At 38.3% G+C, this 25,332-nt stretch overlaps 1 protein-coding gene across 5 annotated transcripts in view; it reads left to right on the plus strand.

The window, feature by feature from the left end:
• The window catches only part of FBN1 (fibrillin 1), a 145,924-nt gene that overhangs the window by 53,657 nt on the left and 66,935 nt on the right, over window positions 1-25,332 (plus strand). For all 5 annotated transcript variants that reach the window (XM_086848332.1, XM_086848333.1, XM_023933994.2 and 2 more), the window contains 8 exons: window positions 2,084-2,209; window positions 6,624-6,749; window positions 10,480-10,638; window positions 13,464-13,622; window positions 14,909-15,049; window positions 15,813-15,932; window positions 19,310-19,435; window positions 21,560-21,682. In XM_086848332.1, the coding sequence (XP_086704458.1) occupies window positions 2,084-2,209; window positions 6,624-6,749; window positions 10,480-10,638; window positions 13,464-13,622; window positions 14,909-15,049; window positions 15,813-15,932; window positions 19,310-19,435; window positions 21,560-21,682 (1,080 nt within the window). The remainder of the gene's footprint in view (window positions 1-2,083; window positions 2,210-6,623; window positions 6,750-10,479; window positions 10,639-13,463; window positions 13,623-14,908; window positions 15,050-15,812; window positions 15,933-19,309; window positions 19,436-21,559; window positions 21,683-25,332) is intronic.

Below are 25,332 nucleotides of genomic sequence, written 5' to 3' on the forward strand. Positions count from 1 at the left end.
TGTCATGGGAAAGCTGCAGTGAACTCTCCAATGGGTTTGTGCAGTTTGGAATAAGGATACTTCTGCTTACTGCACATTTCTTAGCAAGCAGATACATTGATGGTAATCTGTATGTGGTGCCAACACAGTCTTGGCCTGGTATGTTTGACTTGTATTTTCCAGTTTTCCCTTCTTAAGTATTGTGTTTGTAGTTTCAACAGATGTTTTATGGAATCACATATTCAATTTATTTTTCATGCAATTGTACTAAATCCTTTTGAAATCAGATAACATCCATTCAAACTGAAGACATTTCAGGGATTTCACGTCCATATTCAATCTAAATAAAGGAAAACAGGTTAAATAAAATCCAGGTTCTCTGAAGAGAAAAAGGAATCATTATTATTGTGTGGAGAAGTAAAAAAAAGTAGAGAAATAGTGAGGGCAAGGTTATTTTCAAAAGTAAATAGAATATCACTGTCCAAAGTTTGGCTTTGGCCGAAAGTTAAATTAATATCACAGCTGAGATTTTTGAAGACACAAAGAAGAAAAATAAAACCAAAAGGTGGGATTTTGAAACAGACATTATGACTCAAAAGCATGACTTCTGTTCCTTTAGTTTTTGATGGTTTTTTTAAGTCAGTACAGTGCCATGAAGTCTGGCTTATTGCTGTTACTAAAGCCCAGCCCATTGGTATAGCTCAGGTCCCAACAGCAGTGTGGCTGAGTCAAGGCTGCTGAGGCTGTGCTGGTTCTGTGACCTCCCAGCACAGCAGTTCCCTGAGGGATAACTCTGCTCTGTTGCTGCACTCCCAACCTGGATTTGTTCACCCAGGGATCTTTTTTGCCATGTGGTGCAGATATGGTCCTTGGCATTCCTGAGACTTCCTACTCCCAGGAAAATTGCCTCTTACCCTTTTGTACATACATGATACTTCACTTTTCAGACTTCAAGACTTACTACAGCTGTCTCTCAGGGATTTATAAACAGATATTTGAAGGTATCATTTCCTTTAGCTTGCATCCCTGCATTGAAATCTTTGTCAGTGTGAAGCCCAAGAACTCAAGCAATCAGTTTTTAGCAGCAGCAGCAGCTGGCTCTCCTGAAGAGATGGGGAAAGCATGAACATTTGGATTGGAGAATGGAGTTTTCTGTGCTCCTGAAGGAGTTCCTGAGGAGCAGAGACAGGGCAGCCCCCAGAGACTGTGAGCCAGACTTCCCCAGTGTCCTATTGCAATGCCACTCCTCCGTCTCCTTTAGCCTCTTTTCTGTAGCTGTTATTAAGCCATAGCAACACTTCTGCAGCTAAGTGACGACACAGATGTTGTTGTGCTAAAATAATTGTGAGGCCAGAAACGGGCCTCTTGAAAATGTTTGTCTTGAGCTTACTACCTAGCCTGTGATATCATCTTTGTTTTTTCATTTTCCTTGGTGAAAAATGAAAAGCAAAGGAAGAAAAATAAAAGGGAAAAACCCCTCAAATTTATGTATATCTAAGTAGGCCATTAATAATTCCTCCTGAGACATTAATTATGGCTATAAAACTTTTTGAGTCAAATCCTAACCACAGTCTAATGTCTTTGGTGCTGATCTCGCTGGAGTGTCAAGTTAATAATTTCCATCAGAAATTACTCTGCAATTGCTGTGCCTCTCCATGAGGCCCCCTCCATGCACACTGCAACTGCTCCTCTGTGCTGGTGGCCTAAGCACAGCATGGAGTTGCCAAGATTTTCAAGGGGGCAAGTGATTTTGGGTGACCAGCTTTAGACACTTCAAAGAAACTTGGGTTCTGGCAGGCTGTGTTTTCTGCACACCATTCCCCAGATGTTTTGGAAAAACAAAGCAATAGCAGTTAGATATTTAATGTCTGTAACAATAATAACCATGTGATTTCTTACATAAAATATTTAGAGTACTGTACTTAATCATACTTTGCATAGAGTAATTACAAAATTAGTGTCTGTCTTCCTAAGCAAGTATCATAATATTATGGTGGGTGAAGAACAGATTTAGGCATATTTAATTTCTGTGTAGACAAATTATTATGGCTGTTCTTGAGAAACGAAATAAAAGTGGGTGTTTTTTCCTTTTTTTATATCGTAGATGTGGATGAATGCCAAGCCATCCCTGGGATCTGTCAAGGGGGAAATTGCATTAATACTGTTGGATCTTTTGAGTGCAAATGCCCAGCTGGACACAAGTTTAATGAAGTAACACAAAAATGTGACGGTAAGAACTTCTAGAACTTTCATCTGAAAGTAGAAGGGGGAGAGTCTTCTTTTGGAGGACCAGCTTTGTTTAACAGTTTGTTAAAAACTTCCTGTCTCTTTTGCCTTGAGTGTGCAAGTAGCATTATTCACAACACAAATAGGCGTTCTTTCTCCCAATCCAGAGAGTGTTAAATACTGTTCCTGCAACTTTTATCACCTTTTTATTTATGTAATATTTCAGACTTGAAGGTACATTTAACATTAAAACATTAAAAATACTTTCTAACTCATATGTTGCTTTAGAAATGCTTGAGGCACTTATTTCTTTGTGGATCTTTTGTCCAAAAAGTGTACATGACTGGAAGGTTCAACACATTCCTACCTACTCAGGTGAACTGAGTTTTTGACATATTTGACATAAGTGGGAGTTTGACACTGCTGTGTGAAGACTGCTGAATTGTGTCCCAAACTCAGCCTTACAGTTGCATATGTTGCAGAAGGACAAACATTTTATCTTCGCTTGCTAGTCATCCTAACTTAGGGCTAGAGCAGGTGCTAGATATTAGTGTGGAAATTTGCAGCGTGTGATTATGGAACTGTGCTATATTTTTACTGTGATTTGATAGTATTTTTTTTCTTCTTTCTAATATAATAAAGCATAGATGTCTCCTTTGCTTTAAGAGAATTTTGAAGTAACATAGTACTAAAATGTGTTAGTTGCACATTATTGATTTGTATTTACAGTGAAGTCCAGATAGTGTTTAAACTCTTGCAACTGATTCTACTTTCTGTCATTAGACTAAAATTAACTTGGGTGGAAAAGTTTCAAAAATGGCTAGTGATTTTGGAATGCAAACTTGCAGTACAATAGAAGTATTTGTGAGAGAAAGGTGTGCATGCATTCATCATCCTTTCTTGTATCAAGTGCCCTTTAAGAAGCACTCAAAACTTTTTAGTCATTTTAGAAGAATTATGAATTACTCTTTCAAAAGAAAAATCGTTATTTTAGGCAAAACTTTATAATTTATTTGCAGGTTAGGAAGAGAAATTTCAGAAGAGCTTGTACACAGCATGGTTTATATATTTCCTGCCAATGATTTTGGCAGAATGTAATCTACATTTAGAATAGAACATTGCAAGTGTTTCCTTCTGTGGATGAAGTACCAAGAATGTGGTGAATAGGAGAGACTGAACATGTGCCTTGTTAAGTATCAGTACATGAAAAGCTGAGACCTGTAGGCTGCATCTCATAAACATTTTGATGGTATTTTTCAATTGCTGAATCATTTTAAAAACAAACCCCAACCAATAACCAAAGAACAAAAAGCCCCAAACAATCACCACCCTCAGAGCCTGCACTTGCTAACAGTTGAACTGGACACAAGAATCTGGTATAGGTTGATGTGTTCCCATATCCTGCCACAGATTTCCTGCCCCATTTGTGAAATCCTTTTGTAGTGAGCAAAGATCAGATGCAGATGTAGGCTGCAAAGATCAGATGTATTTTCCCTTCTTCAAATTCATACCTATTGATTTTTTAACCTCTGCAGACAGACCTACTTTCAGTACATCTTCATATTGTATGTACCAAGCAATTTTAGCTGAAGCTGTGTAGGTATTAATACAATTCAAAGAATGAAAAGTACCACCTTTATACCAGTGGCATGAAATAAGATGGAAACAGCATGTAGGAGTATGATCATGCAACAGCAGCTTATCCATCCTGTTCTTTCTAAATTATCTTTTGAACTTTATAAGACGATATAAGACAGGTTTAATTTAGAGTAATTAACTATAGTTAATTCTGATACATAATGGATAACATCTGATTGATTGCTTAGTTTAGCTTCCTATTTAACAAGTAGGACTTCTTGCAGTTGTAAAATGTCCTTGGTCACTGATTTAATTCAACTGGGAGCTACCTGCTGAATTACCAGTACTGTTTTTTCAGGTCTCCATTAAAGTAAGATCATAATAGCAATCGTCAAGGACAGGTAGGCAGTCAACAAGATGGAAAATGAGGGAGGTTGGCTGAAGTTCTCTTAGCATAGCTGGTGGAAGTCTGTATTTTAACTGCTACATTATTTCACTGCTTGATATAACCATTTCTTTTCCATTTGCAATAAAGCTGAGGTAAATTCTATTTTTTGTGGTGGCTCTGGGGGTGTAATTTTTCCTGGAGTGACATTTAAGTCTGCGAGTACAAGTTACTTACCTTTGTAAAATTCGCATACTTAAGAATGACAGTGTTGCTTATATGGATGTCAACACTAATATAAATAATGAAATACTGTTTGGGTTAGGCTCAACCTTAAAATAAAGAGTGATGATTTTGCTTTTAAAAAGGTCGAACTTTATATAAACAGTGGCAACACTGACTTTAAGATAAACATTGGTGAATTTGAGTCAGAAAATGCTTGAATCTGTTCCATTTACAATTGCATTTTTCTCTGTTAATTAAGGTCTTTATTCAGACCAAAATTCAATTTCCGCATTTTTTGTCACTGAGACTTGTGGGACTCCTGTGGTGTATAATCTTGGAGCAGAAGCCAGAAGTCTCTTAGCAGTGCTCCCAGGGCACTCGGACTTGAGGCTTTGGCAACATCCTCGAAGTAGCAGTGAAAAAAAAGTCACACCCCTCTCACACACCCAAGTGAGGAATGTGACCCACATCAGGACAACTAGCAAGATGCTGGGGAAGAACGTGCCCAGGGGACACAGGGCCCCACTCCACTTAGGATGGCTGAGTCTGCAAACTTGGGTTATCTGTGTGCCGTCCCAGTCCCTCCACTACTTCCCTGCTAAGGCAAGGGGCCACAAAAATATTAGAGCGTCCCACGCTTTACTTAGGAGACCAGGAGTTGTTAGTTTTCATATTACTGTCTTCACAGAAGAAGTAGAACTGAGATCCTTTCTACTTGCTAAAATGCTCATTAATGGTCCTGTGGGACTTTGGGTGTTCCCCCATCTGTTGGGGCCAATTTCCAATTTAGGCGTTACATTTAAACTCTTCCAGTCCTTTTTAATGACAACGGTATTATTCACTCCTTGCCTTGGTGTGTTGGGTGGTGTTGTAGTATTTCATCTCAGAAATTTTTGTGGTTGGTGAAATCATTATTACAGTCATGTGTCTGTCTTTTCGTAGATCTCTGGAGGAGAGGTTGGGTAGAGTCCTGTGATGCTCTGATTTCTAGCTGGATGCTCCCTGTCAGGAGAGCAGCTGGGTGATTGGAGATGGCTGTGACAAGCAGATGTCATTGATCAGTCTAGAGAATAATCTCCCTTTCTGCTCTGTCTGGCTGATTCCTCTTGTAGGTACCATGGAAAAGAGTGAGCTGTTTTTAAGCTCAACAGAACTCCAGGTTCCTAGGAGATGAGGACAGTGCTAATTAGATACAGCTGCATTGTTAAGACAGTCACTGGAAACCAAGGGGAAAGTAGCTACACATCACAGGCAGGCTACTGGGGGTAATTAAGGAACACTTGGAACTGACATAGGTTGTTATTCATATAGCTGTAGATTATATAAGCTAGCTATGGAAGAAACCCTTTAAGTTCCCTCTGTGCAGCTATGATGAGTTGTAGGAATTTGTTAGGTTTTTTTTCTGCAGACTGAAAATTTTTCTACGTTGTATCTATGAGGATGATTTAGTGTATGGATTGAGATTTGTTAGTGAAGACAATCACGATACGGAAATTTTATTTTAAAATCACTGATAAAATGTAGGTGGAATTATGGACACTTCCTGGTTTCTGCAGTAGGTATTTTGGTTATAATCTAGAAACCTGTTGAAACTTCAAAACATTAATTTAGTGGAGAAAGTCAGGGAAGATAATTTTTGTTGCCTGCAGTCATCCTGGTCTGAGCTATAATCCTGTCAGATTGCATTAGTTGAACAATACGTAGTATTTCAGTGCTTTTGTGTGTGGGATTTCCAAGACAAGCCTGAGTGCAATAAGAAGGACAGACAGTTCAGTAGGTGGTACATGTCCCTGTGAGTGTGTATTGAACCAGTGTGGTATGAGGAGATGCTGTGCTGCTGGAGATGACCATTAAGCTCCTGATCACTGTGGTCATTACCCAGTTTGCACTCTGGTCCCAACACAGTTTTCTTAATTCTAGTATGCAGAATTCAGACTGGATGACTTACAGTTTTCTTAGAGTTAATAAATCTCTGCAGTTTTAAGATTTTCATCCATCATCATTAAGGAGTAAAACTTTTGCAATTTACAGATACTGTATTTTCAGTTTGCAGATACAGTATTTTTTTAGGTTCTGTTTCATTCTGTTTATAAGATGCCTAACAAAAAATTCTAATTCAAAACTACTGATTATGTCCTGAGTTTGATAGTTGCTACTAGTTATAAAATACCTTTTCTTGTGCCAAAAATAATTTAGCTAACCTGTCTTTGCATCTCTTTATGTCTTAAAGATATTGATGAATGTAGCACCATTCCTGGAATTTGTGATGGAGGAGAGTGTTCAAACACAGTTAGCAGTTACTTCTGCAAGTGTCCTCCAGGGTTTTATACAGCTCCTGATGGCTTAAAATGCATAGGTGAGTAGAGTCCTGTGAACAATAGGACAGTAGGTATTATAAAAATTCATGAATATCTAAAATGGGTAACAATGTGTCAAAAACATATTTCAACTTGTGAACTTGAAATCCTTTTATATAGAAGTACATCACGTGCCTATATATGTATTCTGAAATGAGTTTTCCATTTGCAGGATATTTCTTCTTTGCCTCTTCACTGAGACCTTCTCTTTTATTTTTCTACTACAGTTTTTCTATTATGTCATATTTTTTGCCTCAGAACTTGTTTAAAGGTCTCCTTCGTATTATTGCTCTCATATTTGTCTTTAATTTAGTCTGTTTGATATTCAGCACTCATTTAGAAAAGCAAATTTGTATTCCAACTGTTATAACCCTAATGCAGGTCTTTGTCATTAAAAGAAGTAATGTGATAAACTGAGTATGGGACATTTTTATGTGCTTTTATGACATTGATGGTTTGGCAGAGCTGTTCTCTCAGGCTTTCACTGTGGTAGAGCGAACCCATCTTCCAAAGGCTGGTCTGGGAACCAAATAACTTTGTGAATGAAATGACTGCCACTGCAGTGCCAATGCCCTGAAAGAACAGTATTAGCAGTTAATACTTCTGGGAAGCATACAGCCTACTCTGAGGCAGGTCTAGTAGTTAATTAATTTTTGTTTTTCTCGTTTTTGTGCAGTAATTTATTTTTTCAGTGCCACTGCTGAATTTTGGGCAAAAATCAAATGAAAGGTTTATTTCCTCAGATTTAGCATATTTATTTAAAGGCTCTTACACAGTGCCAACACTAGGAACCAAGACAACATCCTGTCTTTAGTACCTTTGGTAGGAAATAATTCTGGAAAAAAATTGGAAAGAATCCCAAACTTCACAAAGTTCAGTACCAAATAATACTAACTTTCCCAAGAGATGTGGAAGTAGTTGGGGTTATGATTACTTTTGAATGGTGCCATTCAATTTCTGCAGGTTGTAAGAAATAAACTCCTTCTCTTCCATCACCAAGAATAGTTTTTCTGTAGATTTTATCCCTACTGTACACTTAAAATGCCAATGGCAATTTCTTTTATTGCTTCAGATGAATAGCTTCTAAATTGCTATGGATAATCAAATAATTGATTTCTGCCTGTACTTAATATTTGTGAGCAAGATTTACCTTTCTGCAATGAAAATTTTCTAGATATGCACAACTTGCATTTGCTTTTTAGTTTTTATGGTCACCACTCTGTCCGGACTGCCCAGCATTCACACCCATGTCATATTCCTGAAGTTTCTCAGCATTTTTACCCCCTGTATTTGTAGGCTGAAGTAATTCAGCTAAAGAATTGGAGTTTTAAATGATGACAAGGTATGATAAATAATATGCCAGACTATATGCCATCATTGAGATTTTGGCTTTGTGTTCAAGGCAAAATGTGCTAAATGGGAAGTACTATCAATTGTCTGCAGATCTTTTGGATTCTTGTCTAATATGCAGACTCATACTTGCCATATTCACAGGGACAGAGCCCAGATCTGTGTTAGTGCTGGGCAAAACATTTAATCTTGATTTAATTACAACATGCCTGTCTTAGCTGGACGTGTCTGTTCAGTTAGAGAGGAGGAAATGCTTCTGAGAAATGTATTCCCTAGGGTACTCAAACCCAGCAGCACTGGGGCCAAATATTCAAAGGATACACCAGGAGCTCCATTATCACAAACCTTAAAAATAAGAATAGACAAAGCAAAGATATTATCTCCTAGAGCTGAAGAGCAGAAACAAGAGGAGGACATTTTATCCCAAGTGTATGAAGAGTGCAGTGAAGAAAGTTGCTAGCCCGTACTTCCAAACAGCATAAATTTGTTTGGTCTGTGTTACTTTTTAATGGCCTCTTTTTACATTTTCTCTTTTTGAGAGACACATTTTTATTGAAATTTATTCTTGTGATTTTTTTGCCTTTTCAGAAGACTATAATTTTTAGTAAAAACAATAAATGCTAAAAACTAAAAACAGATAAAAGTTACTTCCTGCTGTTCTTGTCCTGGTTTGTGTGTTTTTACCATTTCAAACAGAAAAGGGAAGGGGGGGGGAAAGTAAAAATAATAACTTCTGATTAGGAATATGGAAAAATTTGGTATTTTTCTCATAAATTTACTGGGTTTTTTTCTGAAAATTATGTGGTTTTTGGATGCACTCTTATACCTGTAGGTGAATAAAGCTGTTGGCTTATCTCTTCATGGCACATTGTGTACTTGCACAGATCCCATGTAGATTCCTTTTCCACTTTCCATTACTGCTCTTAGATGTTTCAAAACTTGGTGCTGACCAAAATGGAGAAGGATAAATTTCAAAAGATGATAATGAGGTCTGTTGGATTACTTCCTTCTTCCCATCCACCCCACCATCACACTAAGCAACTGAATATCTCTCCAGGGGTATTGGAGAACAGTTTCAACTCCAAGGAATTCTATTTGATTTTTAAGAGGGTAGATGAAGGAGTAAATATGTGTGGCAGTGTAACTGGGCACCAGGAGAAAATGAAGAGTCAGTAGTAGACCTGAAAACTGATTTTTTGTTCTCTGTTTCAGACTTCCATCATATGATAGTATGAGTGACTAAAGTTTGGAAATAAAGGACAACTGACTCTTTTAGCTGTACTGTCAGTAATATCCATGTTTAGGGTCCCACCTTATAAAAGGCAGAACTATCACAGACTCTCACAACATATCAGTATATGTCAATTTCCTCAAAATAGTAAGAAACTCACCTGCTTTTTTATATCCACTTGTGAAGCTAGTAAATTCTGGAAAGCGCTAGTACTAGACAGATGAATCCACCATGCCCTGGATAATTGAGGTACTTTTTCTTTAGGGAATTATGTCTGCTGTTGTAAGATTAGATCTGCAACTTTCTCCACTACATTTTGACAGCAAATATTTTTGTATTTTAGAAACAAACTTAGTCTGGTTTATCATGCAGTGTCAAATCACATTACAGCTTATATTGACTTTGATATGATGTCACATATTGTGAAACAATTCCTCGAAGCTTCAGATGGTATCACAAGTTTATTTTTTATTATTTTTTTTAATCCTGTCCACATTTTGTTGTCCTTTTCTAAGCTGAGCTATCTCTAACAACATTGCACAGAGCTGAGTATATAAAGTCTGGGTACAGGACATTCTTTGTACAGCACATACCCTTTTCAGACAGGAAGCCAACAGATCTCCATAAACAGTGTGATTGCACCAGTTAAAACTGTGTTGCTCTTTCTTGCCTGCAAGCCTATATCTTGTCAAATCACTACGTACTTCAGCTGGGGAAGCCATGACTAATGAAAAATGAACTAATGCTTTGTGAGCTGCAATGCTGTGAATTTACTGCTGTGCGTCAGTGCTTTCAAATTAAGACTTAATTGATCTGGTGCTACCTTTAGTAGAGATGATACTGCTATTTTTCTTTAGGGCCATGGAAGCATATGTTGTATATACTGAATGTATGTTTTTACTGCATTTTCACCTCCATTAATGCACTGCTGCTCTGTATTTCACTGCAGCTTTCTCACAGGTTACACTTGAGTCTAAAGCAGCCCAAATATTGTCTAGATTTTTTTTTTTTTCCTGATTCTTGTAATGTTGCAAGGGCTATGTCATTGATTATGCAAATCACTCCAGAAAAACGGGACCTTTCCCTTTTGTGAAAGCCATGTTCCTCACTGAGCTGATGTTCACCCATCCATTTCTTTCTCTTGGCAGACGTGCGCCCTGGATTCTGCTTCTCCACGCTGAGCAACGGGCGCTGTGGCAATCAGCTGCCGCAGCCCCTGTCCAAGATGCAGTGCTGCTGTGACAGCGGCCGCTGCTGGGCTTCTGCTCCTGCTGCTGCTCCAGAAATGTGCCCCATCAGATCCACTGGTATGAGCCCACCTGAACTCTCATCAGCATGGTTGAACACTGAATTAGCAGTGATTTATATTTTTTTGTTTTTTAGCTGTAATGTTTTAATTAAGGAACCACACAGAATGGTTGAGGCTGGAGGGCACCTTGGCAGATTGTTTAGTCCAACCCTCCTGCTCAATCAAAGCCTTCTATGGAAGAGTGCTCAGGACCCCCAGGAGGGCAAGCAGACAGAAAGAATTATTTGTTGCTAGTTAGTGTTTTGTAGATAAGTTACTCTGACCTTACCGGCTTCAGATTTGTTTTCCTCTTCAAGACCAAGTTATTTCCTGTAGACCTTCCAATACATCCCTATTCCCTCTGCATTTTCATTCTCATTGGGAAACTGTGATTTCCTTCCTCATGACAAGCTTTCTGAGGTGCCATATATTTCCTGAAATTTGACTCAGGAGATGATTTCTCTCTGCTACCAAAATGTGCTCTTCTTTATTGCCTCCTTGGGTATTGAGATCCTTGGATAATGTATCACTTGAATTGAGAGAAGATGGTGAGCAGATTGTTAAACTAAGCATGAGGGAGTGGAGGGAAGATGATTCTGAGATTGTTTAGGACTGGAGACCTAATAAAATGCTTTAGAAAAGGAGAACCAGAAATCTAAGAATTTATGGGAGGAGGTTAAGGGAGGTGCAGAGTTTATGGAGGAATGGGATTGTAACACTATAGCAGTGTAACTGAAAAAATTGTCAGAGCTCATATATGGGAGTTTTTATTATTGTTGTTTTTAATCCTTTGAGTGAAATTGCATAATACTGGAGCAGAAATCTGCAATCAGAAATGCTGGAAGACTTTCTGTCACTGTCTTATTAATAATATTTATACATGTTAAAAATTCAAAACTGGCTAGAATATTGCTAAAAACACAGTGCACTGTATTGATAACCATCTGAAATAGGAAGACAAGGAGAAATTTTGCAGTCTTAACATAGGTCTTGCTTCCTTCAAATACTTTCTAATTATTCATATCTAATGGGTGAATAAACTGGGTGGAAAAGTGAAGTAATTTGGCCAAAGCTGCAGACTGAGACATCATGGAGAAGGAGCTAGAACCAAGGACTTCCTGACTCATAAATCCATGCAAGGTCTTCCAGATCATGGTTACGTGCCACTTCATTTTTGGTTTTGCTTCTGACCTGAGATATAAATTGAAGCTATAAATTACTCTTTTAAAAAGTGCTTTGAAATTCTTTGGAAAGCTTTACATGCATTTAAGGTATTGTTGTTATTATTTAATCCGGTTCAGTTATTTCTTACTTAGTGTATCCCAAGAAAGCAAGACAAGGAATTTAGAGCTGTTAGTGGCCCAAAGCCTCTTTAACTCTGAAATGGAAATTTACTGCAATATAAAGGGGAGCACTAGCTGCATAATGTAACCGAGTAGTTGCATTTTAAATGTGGGCAGCAGACCCAGATACTACTACAAAATAGTAGCTAAAAAATTGCTAGAAATTACACATGGAAATTCAAGTTGCAATAAAAAAGGCTTGCACTGTATTTTTTTATAATATGGTGGGAATAGTTTATGTGGAATAACAGGGTTTACCATTGAGACTATTTAAAGACTAAAAGGAACAATAGAGGGAAATGCAGTGACACATGAAATAAACTGATCACCCAACAGCATTAAACAAATGCAAATGTCATAATCAGAAAAAGCAGATCTTTAGACTATGATGTTTGTTTAACAAATCCTCTGTGATTCAGGAAGAGATTCTAAGAGCTTACAGGTGGAAGCAGATATGGTGAAAGTTTTGAAGGCTGAAATATCCAGCTTAGTTCTCCCAACATTTACTTTATTTTTCTGTTCTCATTTTTCATATTGTTTCAGGAATTCATTAATATCTAGATTTTTTTTTCCAGTTATATCCTGTTGTTCCACAGACTTTAAGTTTTGAAGTTCGAAGATAATGGCTGCACAAATAATTACTTGTGTGCACACAAATTGTTAACAGGAATTAGGTCAGCTGGAATGTGGTCTTTAATTGTGATACTCTGTGCATTTTTTGGATCACAAGTTCCAAACCCAGACTTCCCAAAGACAAAAGAGTCATGAGCAAGAGGAAAAGTGGGGCAGTAGGGCAGATGCCACTAATGGAGATAAACAATAGGAGAATGCAACACACTCAGAAAAATAGGTAATTTTCCCATCATCTGGAAAAAGATGAATTTGTGTGGATTTGACTTGATTTCTCTTTGGCTACATTGCTTAGACTGCACCTTATCTGGTTTCTGCTTTTATTGGCAAACTTAATTTTCACAGGGAAATTGTGTTAGTGTATTCATTCTCTAATTGGTTTTGCCTCATTGCTTATATTTGTATTTCTTTGTTTTAGGAGGTTAACTTTTAAGAAACCCAGTTGAAACTGGGCTTTTTTCCCTGTTCAGTATTTTTCTAACTCTGTGGCAAGCTTTCTATTAAATTAACTTGGGATCAAATCCAGAAGTACTTCTTTAGGTAAACTTCACACTAAGTTCACCAAAGATTTTTACTTGAAAGAAGACTAAGTAGATTAGGATCAGGTCCCTGCCTCACTGTTCAATTTTATGTCCAGAATGTCAGTTCTGTTACCTTTTTACTGGCAGTCTCCTGACAAGTAGTGTTGAGATTCTGTGGATTAATGACTCAATTCAGAGAACAAAACTTGTTACTATGAAGAAAACATATAGACTCACATTTTCCAGATTATTTAAAGTTTGTTATTGCTAATCTGAAACACTGCAAAAAGTTGGATTAAATGAAACAGGCTGCAAGAGTCTAAAACAGCATTTATGTTTTCATGTTTCAGACGAGTATCGTAAATTGTGCACAGTATCTGCTATACTGCCAGCAAGACCTGACCTTCCTCCGGCCCGTCCTGACATCATCCCTCCGCCACTCATTCCTGGAGTTTACCCTCCTCCACATCCAGAAATCATCTATCCATCTCGGGCTCCACCAATTCATCGTAAGAGAGAAAGAAATAAGCTCTCCTTGCACCGTGTGCATTTAGCTTCTTTACAGATATGCATTTCTCAGGAGCTCCCTTCAGCTCTTGGTGTCTTTTACTTACTTTATGTGCACATGGAGGCTCTGGATACCCTTTTAATCAGAGCCTGCCTACCATGTACCTTATGGCAAGGTTTCAAAAATTACATTCTCATTGTCTGTACTGTGGCTCATGTATTGTAGTTACATTACTGTTATTTTAAGGCTGTTGTGAGCTTTGCTGCATGTCAGCACTGCAGAGTATGAATAGCTCTTTGACTAGGTTGTGAAAGATGTTTACATTAAAGAGCATGTCTGAGAGAAAGCAACTTCTTTCAAGTTGTTTTCCTCATTTGCACTTGGCCAGATAGGAAAGGTACTGATCAAAATACTGCTATGTTGGACACTGAGATTGACCCAGTGCACAGAAAGAACTATTTTAGTGCTACACATGGATGGGTTAGTTTTCCCTAAAGTAAGAAGAAAGCCAGAGCAGACTACCAGTATAGAGAAACATACTAATATAATATAGTCCTTTATCTGTCTTTGCTCAGAGAATTTACTACGTGCTCCTGTAGTCTGGAGTAGGCATGTGCCACCAGAAATCATTTGGCATAGCCACATATTCTTTTGCAAGTAAACATAAGCTGATTCTGCCTGTGCTCTGTGTATATGCAAGCAGTCTCTGCTTGCGCTGGCACCAGCTGAAACTATTTAGTCTTGGTTCAGCACCAAGCTGAGCTAATAAGCCTAAGAGGCAAAGTATTTTAGCTCAGGCTGACACTGCAGTGACGTAGCTGCACAGCTTCTGATCAGCTGGTAGCAGGGACAGAGCCAGCTCATGCCTGCCTGCCAAAGACAGTATAGGCATATTCCCAGGGTTATCCCTGCCCTCTTCACTGCTATCTGGGAAAGTGAGAATAATGAACCAGTCTGCCTACTCTTTGCTACTCCAGGCTTTCAGTAGAGTCCCTGCAGTGCCACACACCCACTTTACCTCTAGGTATGAGTAGACATGGTCCTCTTTGGCAGGACAAGAGATGAAAACAGAACCAGACTTGCCTCAATGGAAATTTCTGTGGTTGTTAGCTGTTTTCAAACAAATCTCTAAAAGTGCCATATTCTGCCTCACATTTCACTATGTAATTCACATTACAATGGAAGGTAAATGTTGATTTTTTAATGGAAAATCCTGCTCAAGTTGTAGATTATCAGAAACTGTTATGATGAACTATTAAAATATTTTTCCAACTGCGGTTATTTCAGCGATCTTGCCGGTGAACTTAACTGACTATTGCCAAACATTCCGACATCTCTGCCGTAATGGACGTTGTATTCCCACTCCTGGGAGCTACCGCTGCGAGTGCAACAAAGGATTCCAACTGCATGGTAGAGAGGAATGCCTTGGTATGTGGTTTTCTGCTGTAAATCACAGAGGGGAATTTCACTTTAGAGAAAAAAACATTCTTCTCCACACAATGTAATAACTGAGTTCTTAAATAAAAGAGCCCCGCCTCTAAAAATACCCCAGTAAAAAGACCTCGAAGAACTGATAGATTTCAATGGCAAACTTATTTTTACAACAATTTTGCCTTTAAAACAATATTTAACAAATCTTGTAACAAAATTATACAAGGATTTCTTATTTAACTAACCCATGACTACAATGTGTTAGTTATTGAAAATTATCTCTTTAAAATGGTATGAGCTTTTTGAGTATGCAATGACCTATTGTTAAAAAAACCCCATAAACTCAGGCTTAGTAAGATTTAAAAATCTTCTTTAAGCTCATGAGTAGTATCTTGAGTTGGGCTCTTGAGACCTTTAAGTTTGGAGCTCAGCAAGAGCCCAACAATAGAAGCAAGGATTAACTGTCTCTTACAGGCAAGATTTTGGTTCTGTCAAAATCTTCAGTGGAGCTGGGAATGTGGAGATGTGGGATAAAGGCCTCTACCTCTCACACATGCAATTTCTTACTGAAAATTCATTTTTCCTAGCTCCTGTTTACCCTAAAACATGGGATCTTTTTTTTTGGGATCTCAGCGATGTCCTTTTTTCTTATGAACTGAAGGGTGCTATTTCTCCAAGTACAAAATGATGAAATACCCCTGCAGGAAAAAATAACTTTCAGCCAGTGTGGTAATAAAACGGTATTGTCTGTATTCCACAGATATTGATGAATGTGAAAGGAATCCATGCATTGGTGGAGACTGTGTGAACACCCAAGGATCCTACGTCTGCCAGTGTCGTATTGGGTATCAGAGCACAGCGACCAGAACGGAGTGCCGAGGTAATGGGCATAGAGCCACATCTGCTATTGTCTACATATCAGGAGGGAAAATAGTTTTGAAGGAAAATTTAACAGATGGGTCAAATATGAGATTTGAAAAAAAAAAAATAAAAATTCAGATATGTCAGTAAAAAAATGACCTGTTGGAGCTGGCGGTTCACAGACTGGGTTACAAGAAAAGGCATTTTGTCTTGTGCTAAAAGGATCTTGGCACTATTTATGGCTTTGAAATAGAAGAGACATATTTTCTTGTTTTGTTTTTATTTGTTTGTTTGTTTTTTAAATATTAAGACATTGTTTTCTTTTGTTGCTTGGAGATCTCAAGGACAATTAAACATTCCTTCTTTGGAGGAAGGAATGTTTCCTTCTGTGTATAAAAGACTAAGGAAATTGGGGGAAAGATAAAACTTCCAGTGGGTAAATATAAAGTTACACTGCCCATGTGTTGTCTCTGCTCACTGCTAGAGAAAGAAATAAACATAAACTACAGCAATGAAAACTTAGGTATGGAAAAGTAGTGAGTGGAGCACTGGAAAAGTCAAGATGGGGAAGCTTCAGAGTCCTCATTATAGTTATTTTGAAGATCTGATTTGACTGTAGTCCTGATGGTTTTCATCCTGTCTTCCTATGGGAGTGGGACCACATAACTCCTCAGGGGTCAACCAACCCTCTGTCAGGGTTTTGTAACTCCCAAATTGGGGTAGGGATTCAACTGGATGGATGTAGTCTTTTATAATTAAGGCATAATGAGAGATTTCTGGCAGAAGAATACGTAATTGCTCTGATATTCCATAAGAAATGAAATATCTAAATGAAACAGGATGTTTGAATGCTCAGAGTCACAGCTAGTCTTGTTTTTTGCTTCTTGCACCACATGCAGAATGCAGAGCATGCACTCAGTCTGAAGCAAAAAGTTTCCAAAAAGCCAGAAGAAAATTACCTGTATTAGTATGCATTCCTTTCCTTTTGTGAATCACAAAGGTGTTTTTGGTACAGAAGCTTGCTCTCCAGTCCAGAACATGCAGAGCCAAGCCAAGCATCACTGCTGCACGTTGCTGGGGAGTATTTGACCTAATTGCTGCCAAGCAGCTGTGTTGTGGAAGCATCTTCATAGTTCAGCTGACTGGTGGTGAGGGAGTGCTGAAGGGGAGTCTCAGCCGTGATGAATTTACTCATGAGTCATTTTTGTCACACGCTTTTAATTTGACTGATTCATTACACAAACACATGGTTGTCAGAAGCCCAGTAGCTTAATGGCATTTAAGTGTGGTCACTTAGCAGTTCCCTTGCAGTCTATGGGAGCTGCTTTTGCTTGACAGCTGGAGCAGAAAATGCTGAAATATGCAAAACCTTGGTTTTCTAAAGGAATTTTTAGGACCAGTGTAGGGAAAAGAAAAAGGCTAGTGGGGTGCATTTGGCAAAATGTACACATAGCACTGCTGCCTGTCAAAATCAGCATTTGCTGTAGAATTGCTACACATGACTATTTTGGATGTTGAGATTTTATTTTTTTGCATGTACAAATGTGTCAGTGCTGATGTGCTTTTGGAAATGTATTCCTTACGTCTGCTCTTGAAAAATGAAGTCTCCATAATGACCAGATGTTTATCTATTCCTTGCTCTGAGGTTCCAGAGGAGGGTTTTTTCTGCATGATGACTGATTGGTGACTAAACATTGCAGTCTGTATTGCAAGCTACTGATTCATCCATTCTTAGGATCCTTTATAACTCTAGTAGGAGCTTGGCTGAATTAATATCTTAATTGGAGACAAAGGTGAATAAAATCACATTGTGATTAATGATCTGAACAAAAAATGCTTCTCAATTGCAGAAGAGAGGACATGAAATGGACCCCAAAAAAAGGTGAAATTTTATGATGATTAGCTATGAATGTGCACTTTAATAGCTACGTGCTTACTATAATCTGCTCAACATTTCTGATGAGAGGAGGTCAGGTCTTACAGGGAGATTACAGAAATATTTGATATTTCATTGAGAGATAGGGCTTTGATTTTTTCAAGTTTCTCTGAGGAGAAAAAAATGGTGATGTTATTTCATTTGAAAATTGGAAATATGTCAGACTAGTGGTGGGACTCTGATCAGTAGTGTGAATATAAAGAACAATGAGATTCAGTATTAATTTTCAACACATTTAAATGGCACCAGGTGCATAAAAATACAAAGCCTAACAAACTCTGAAAATTAAAAGGCCTTGAGATGCTGTGACATTTCTGCCTGTCCTGAGGAGGAAAGCTGGTGGAGTAGCTGAAGCTAGACACTGGTGCAATCAAGGGCCAGAAAAGTGAGATGAAAAGGGACTGAGCAGAGAGGAAACTCAAATTTGTGCATTGCTGCTTGATGATGCTTGTTTATCAAATGAGGTTTATCAAGCCTGTACACACTTTTGGTAGAGGACTGCAAGCTGCTGCTGCTGTGAGTGGTCACTGAGCTGCTCATGCCTCTGCTGGCCTGGTTGCCTGCTTGCAAAACAGTGATTTTAAAGGATTTCTTAGACTCTTCACAGAATGACCATGCTGCTGAGAAGAAAAGTGTAGGTACACAGTTTCAAGAGGCATCAGCTCCCTTTGCCTAAGTGTCTAGAGAGCAGGGGCATTTGGGAGGGAACCCTGTGCTCCACTTCCCAAACACCCCCAGGGTATTTGGGAAGCATGGGTCCATGACAGGCAGGTCTGCATGGGCTGGTTGTGATCTCTGTGAGAAGAGTCCCCTGTGTGCAGGAATCTCTGGGAGATGGTCCAGGCCTTGATGGAGAATTTTGAGCAATCTGAAAAATGTCTAGACAGTCTGTCTCAGCATCTCCTCTCCCTTCCTTTGGAGGAGAGGGAGAGCTGCCAGCCTTGTGTGATATCACTCTTTAGGTCCTCCAAAGCACTTGCCAAGCACCTCCTGCAGAGAGAGGGGAATGAGAATCTGATGTTTCAAACACAAAGTAAGCAGGATAAGTTATTCTGAGGTGGGAAAATGTTGAACTTTCTTGTTATCCTACAAAGCAGCAGCAAAAGACAAGGTTTCCCCATCTTTCCTTAAGTAGTTAGGTACTGTTAAGTTAAAGTTCAGTAAAAATATTTTGATGATGAGCACAAATGAAAGAAAACTGGAAAAATTGTGATTCTTGTTTGAGAAAGCTGCAGGGTAATGTTCACTGAAAATCTTTTACAGCAACATGAAATTTCAAACTAGCAAACATTTTCCAACCCCATAAAGTTCAGTTGTGGAAATCAAAATAAATCATTTTTCAGGTGAATACAGTTTCCATGTAGGTTTAAAACCTAGGGGAAGGGAAAATGGGAAAAATTCCACTAAAGTATAATAAAGAATCCCTCAAAATGTTATTTGTCTTTTTGGTTGACTTTCAGACATCGATGAATGCTTACAGAATGGTCGTATCTGTAATAATGGACGATGCATAAATACAGATGGCAGTTTTCACTGTGTGTGTAATGCTGGCTTTCAAGTGGCAGTTGATGGGAAAAACTGTGAAGGTAGGACTTTTCTGAAGTTATTCCATATCAGTAATTACAGTTGCAAGAGGTTATTCACATCAATGAAAAAGAAAAAAGACCCCTGTAGGGGGGGGAAGGGAAGGAACAAGGAATCAGATATCCAAATACCTTTTGCTGTATCTGGGAGGGTAAGTAAAATGTATTTTGCAGCCAGTTCTGAAGCCTTGGCTTGGCAATCCTCAACGGGATGTCTGTCCAGCAGGAGAAATAGCACATACCACTATCACAAAATGCAATTTCTTTGATGGGAGTGGTACATTTTAAAACATAGCACAAGTCACATGCTGCCTGATTTTACTGTGTGTTTAACAGCATGCTTTATGGGATCTTACTGAGTGACTAGCAATGTGGTTTATGTAGATGCACGCTGGTCTGACCTATAAAAATTGTTTTAACAAAAATTTGTAAACATAATAGATGTGTTCCTACCTCCCAGACCTTTATTTAAGGGGAAAAAAAGAAGAATGTTCTTTATCATGCTTCCCAAGGTCCTTGGGAGGGTTCCCAATGATCTATTCATACGTTAAAAGAATTTCAAGCACTGTTCTTAGAAACATTTTTGGCAGAATATTATCTCAGTGATTCAGCTCAAAGACTTAATGCCAAAATTCTTGGTTGGGATAGATACACAATTTTTTTTTTTTTTAAATCATAAATTATTTTTGTCTGACTTGCCCTGTAAGTAAAAAGAAAACACACTATGTCTAGAAGTGTAATTTCAGTCCAAGACAGCTGCAATATTAAGGAAAATAGCATGATTCTGACTATATTGTAATGTCATTATGATCCAGTGATTTTATGTGCTAGTAGTGATTCTGTTAATCCTTGGTAGAGACAGACATTTTAAGACTCTATATTTCCTGACTCTTTTTTAGATACAGTTTAGCACCATAAGCTGCTTTTAAAATACCGTATTATGGAAGTACATTGACTAAATATATTTGGAAATTAGACTATTCAGGAAAAAACTCTCTATTCTGATTTCTTCCTTTCCCACCAAATACCATGTGCTAATAGTAATAAAAACCAGGACATCGGCAGTCTGGTAAAACATTTTTAATTCCATTGCATGTGCTGCCAGAATGTCTGTTGCATCCACTTATGAAACAGTTTCATCTCTGGCATTGTAATGCATTGAGTTGTATGCACACACATTAATCAGTAAAGACCACGGCATTGTGCCATACCTTAATGTAACTGTGTGTAGTTCTTTAGATGAAATTGGTAAATACTACTGATTTTTTTGGATGTAACATCCAAAACTGATTTCATCTGTGCCAGGACAAAGTAAAGACAGAGGATATAAAAGTTTACTCAAATCAAGCACAGAATTCTCTGTACTTGTCCTTTTTTTTTTTTTCTTTCCCTTTTTGTGAGTAACTGTGCAGGGCTCAGAATAACAGTATGTGAGACCTCCACCTTTTCCTATTTGAATCCTCCATGATATCCCATTAGGTCAGAGGATGAATAAAGCTTTTATGAAGTTCTAATTAGTAAGTACCCTTATGTATGGTCTGTCATGCTGAATGCAGAAAAATGGCAAGTTTTATTTTAAATGGAAGTTGAGGATGGCTGTGCCCACGAAATTCATGCTTGAGCATAGTGCTGGGAATTCTCCCATACCATGAATTTTGTCCAGTGGATATTACAAAAGTTTTCACTCCAAACCCAAATGTTCACTCCTTTCCCTTCAGGTCTTCTTAGTAATATAAAATTATATTTACATTCCAAACAGAGGCTGCTTCTAATGTAGCTACTATTTAAATTAAGATTATAAACCCTCTTTAATTACATCCTTTCTCACTTTTTGATGGCATTTACCAACTGGAAGTTCTTAAGCTGTCCAGTTTGTGATCTGCTTTTTGTTCTCTTTGCTTTTTTTGGATTCATTCCTTTTTATGTTAATGATTCATTATGAAAAATGGAGTCATTGCTTTGACACATCCTCTAGGACAGGGCAGTATGTCCCATCATATGTTTGTGATTATCGTTATAGCTCCGACAACTAAGAAAAAAAAATTAAGGTTTATCTTTTGGATATAACCAGTAAGAGTTCTTATGCTTTAACATTATGAGCATTATGTCTGTTGTGCACATTTTCAGATATGGATGAATGCAGCATCAGGAACATTTGCCTCAATGGGATGTGCATCAATGAAGATGGCAGTTTTAAATGCATTTGTAAGCCAGGGTTCCAGTTAGCATCTGATGGACGCTATTGCACGGGTAAGCACAAAAAGTGATGGGTTCCCAAAACTTGTGAGTCCTCTCTCTCTGAGTAGCTTCAAGCATAACCTCATTTCCTTACAGTGATTCTTGGGAATACTGGGCAGAGTTCTCAGCAGATAGGTTTTTTTAATCAGCTGGAATTATTTGTCATTGTGCAAGACAGTACTCAGTCATCTCCACATTGTTGAGCAACCACCCCAACCAGACAGTGGGAAATATTCTTTCAACAAGGACTGCATAATCTGACCTAGAGAAACTCCAGGTATTTTTTTAATATGGTGTCTTCTACAGGTTGGTTCCAGTATATTTCACATTTTTTGTTTGGCCTTTGAAAGTATTCTGCCTTTGGCCACCCAAACATCCTGACTTACTACCTTTTTTTGGCTTTTCTCCCATTCCTGTCTGGGTGCTCCTAATCAATACAGCATCTCTGAGGAGTTCCCAGCACTTGGTGTGACCAAGATGCAGACATGAGCATCACAGCAAGATTGTCTTTTCCATTTGCTGTGCTAGCTCAGCAATAGGCCCTGTGGGAGACACTGCAGCCTCCTGGCTGCTACTTATGTCATTAAAGTTTTCTTCTGTCCCATCAGGAAATGGAAATTTTATCTATACAAATCTTTGTGGTTTAACAGGTTTCACAGGCACAAAGCAGTAGTCAAAATAAAGAATAAACAAGTGGTGGGCCAAGTTACTTATGGTTTTCTTTTTGGAAAATTCAGAATATTTTAACTCTTTGAATCAAGGCATAAAAAGTGCTTCATTACACTTCAGCAGACTTTTTAAAAAGTCACATCTTGTGGACCAATAGCAAAAGTAAATGTTTGAATAATTTGGTTTTGAGAGTTAGTGGCATGACAGGTGAATTAATTTGGATGCTCTTGCTTATTGAACACTGTACCAGTCTAAAACAGACTTCAGATCAAAATCAGGACAAAAAAATCATGTAAAACATCTGAAACTTCTCTTGATTTGATACCTCTTGCACTAGGTATGCAGGACAGTGCTACCCAATCTTTAGATGAGGGAATCAGATAATTCTAAAGAGATGATCCCATTCTGGCTATGTGAAACTGTTGCTTTGGTTGGGGTGTTCTTTAGTGTCTCAAATGAAATACAGTTCATTGCTACACAAGTGTCTCCTTAGCATAACAGCTGCTGGCTGTGTTGGCTGCAGCCTTCACACACTTGGAGCAATGACATTTATTTCAATTTTTACCTGTTTTCCATGTGGGATGTGTGTGCTTTGCCAAAGCTTGTTTTCCAGCTGGTCTGTGTGTGGGATGTTAGTGAGACTTCAATGCCCATCAGTTCATGGCACATCAGCCAGTTGTGTTTCCAGAGATCACTGGCTGCTCTCTGTGTCATTAACAGGGATGTGACTTATGGATGCCAGCTCAGCTGAGCCCAAATGCTTCTCTTGATTTTTGCCTTGGTTTGGTATTTTTATTTTTATTTTTAAAATTACATGAGTTTATGCCCTGAAATGATATCCAAGAAGATGGTAACTCTACCTGACTGAAAACACAATGATGTTCAGCCTCTGTTATGTGCCTCCTGGCTAGGAAGGAGTATGGATACAGTCAAAATGGGGTTTCTGGCCCTAAAGAAATGTTACTTCTCTGCATCAAAGGAGGAATATTTGAATATTATCCAAAATTACAGAGAACTCAACTGATTCCTACTGAAAGTTGGAACAAATCTTGTAGTAAAAAGAAGGATTTCTCCCACTGCTTTTCAGCACTTACAGTATGCCTTGTTCTTTATGAATGAGCATGCAAATATTTATTACATGTTAAAGTTGTTTTTGGGTCAAAATCAAACCAGATTTTGAAACCTGGACACCCAAATTACACTTTTTACCCTCTTCATATATGTCTCCTTTCTTCTATTTGCCCAAAGTATCATAAAACAATTCCCATGTCTTCATTAGTTAGAGCACAGCTCCCTCCAGTCATATTACTAAATTTTTAAAAGTTTGAACTTTAATAATGTCTTCTCCTGTATATTTTGATATTTGTCCTTATTGAGTCCTTTTGTACATGCCAAATGTGCAAAGTAAATAACTTGTGTCCTACAGAACTGCAAGTCTTTGAAACACTCATTGTTGCCACTGCATGTCCTGAATTTGTCAAGTGCATGCATTAAAATCTTACAGATGCTAAAACTCTGTGTGAGACAAGAAATCCTGTTGACTTCTGGTGAGCAACAGAAAGCACTCTGGGAAATGTTCAGCTGATAGCAAGGTAGAAACAGGTCCTAAAACCAGAGAACAAATTGTATGGCTGGCGTGTGGCCGCCCGTGCGTGAGGCAGTGATTGGCTGGTGAGATGCACGAACACCACGTGATCAGAGAGCTTGTTCAGTGCATTTGCATTTGATGTCCAGATAAAATAATTTATCTTGTAGTTGATAATGTCTCTTTTGGGTATCATGGATGGGAGGTATAATTTGTGTTTGTCTGTGTGCTAGGCTGCTGTCTCTTGGCAGAATTCAGATGCTTTTTGTGCAGTGTTGGCAGATTTTGTGATGCAGATTTTTTTCCTCTTTGCCTTTGGACAAGCTGTTGTGGAGGTGTTGTTTGCTTGCCTTTAACACCGACAAACTCTTGTGTGCTGTAGCCTTATTTTTGCTGCATGTGATATTTTTTATTGACTGATTTGGCCGTACAGTGAGGGCAGTCATTGCATGGCTAGAGGATTGTGGGTGGAAATATGCAGTAAATCAAATAGGTGGCAGGAAGATTATAAATGGATGTATGCAATGACTTTGCAGGTGGTTCCACTCGACAAGGTGGACTTCGTGCAGCCTTATTGGCCTTGGGGTTTTTTACACAAGAAGCAGTTAATATGACTAGTGATTCTGAATATATTGTTTATATCATAACATTAATACATAGAGTTTTATAAAGGGATTTAGCTATTAGATGATTATTTGATGTTACTAATATGCATTCCTTTGGTTGTTTGTAGGTTGTTTATGCTAGCATTGGTTATTTAGCTACTTGTCTGCAAGAAATGTATGATTTTAAGAAACTTTCCCAACTGGTGTTGATAGAGGTTTGCTTGAAGGATATTTTAGGGAAACCCTCCCTTGTCAAGGCCTAGGCTCTGGCCAAGCTTTGGTCCTGGCTGGTTGGGAAATATGCCAACAGACCCAGGTGTTTCTGCACTAAAAATGTTGCCAAGTCATTTTGACTTGCTGATTTGGTCTTATAAAAGCTGGCCCCTGTTTTTGAGGTCAACTTGGAAACTTTTCCTGGGAAAGGTCCTTCAGGTTCTTACTGTGAAATGAGCTCCCCAATGATTGCAGACTCTGGGTGATGGTAAAGTATTTAGGCCTTTGATGATGTATTACCTTGCTTATTTTTGCTTGGTGTGCGCTTATTGTGTTTTATTAGATGTATGTTTTACTGTGCATAGTCTGAGAAGTGCATGTTATCAAAAAATAAAAAAGGGGGAATATGGTTCCTCAAGAACATTTAGATAATGCAATATTTACACTAAATTTTTTGAATGTAGATCATAAATTTTGGTCCCTGGTAGATTGATACTGCTCTGAAGATTTTTGTGTGCAGAACCAATTTCCAAAAGTTTTATTTAGGGATCAGCAATTGGGTGTGCAATGGTGAGGCCCAGCTGATGTAC

Source organism: Cyanistes caeruleus, chromosome 13, assembly GCF_971803275.1.
Source record: "Cyanistes caeruleus chromosome 13, bCyaCae1.hap1.1, whole genome shotgun sequence".
In the NCBI taxonomy this organism is placed as follows: domain Eukaryota; kingdom Metazoa; phylum Chordata; class Aves; order Passeriformes; family Paridae; genus Cyanistes; species Cyanistes caeruleus.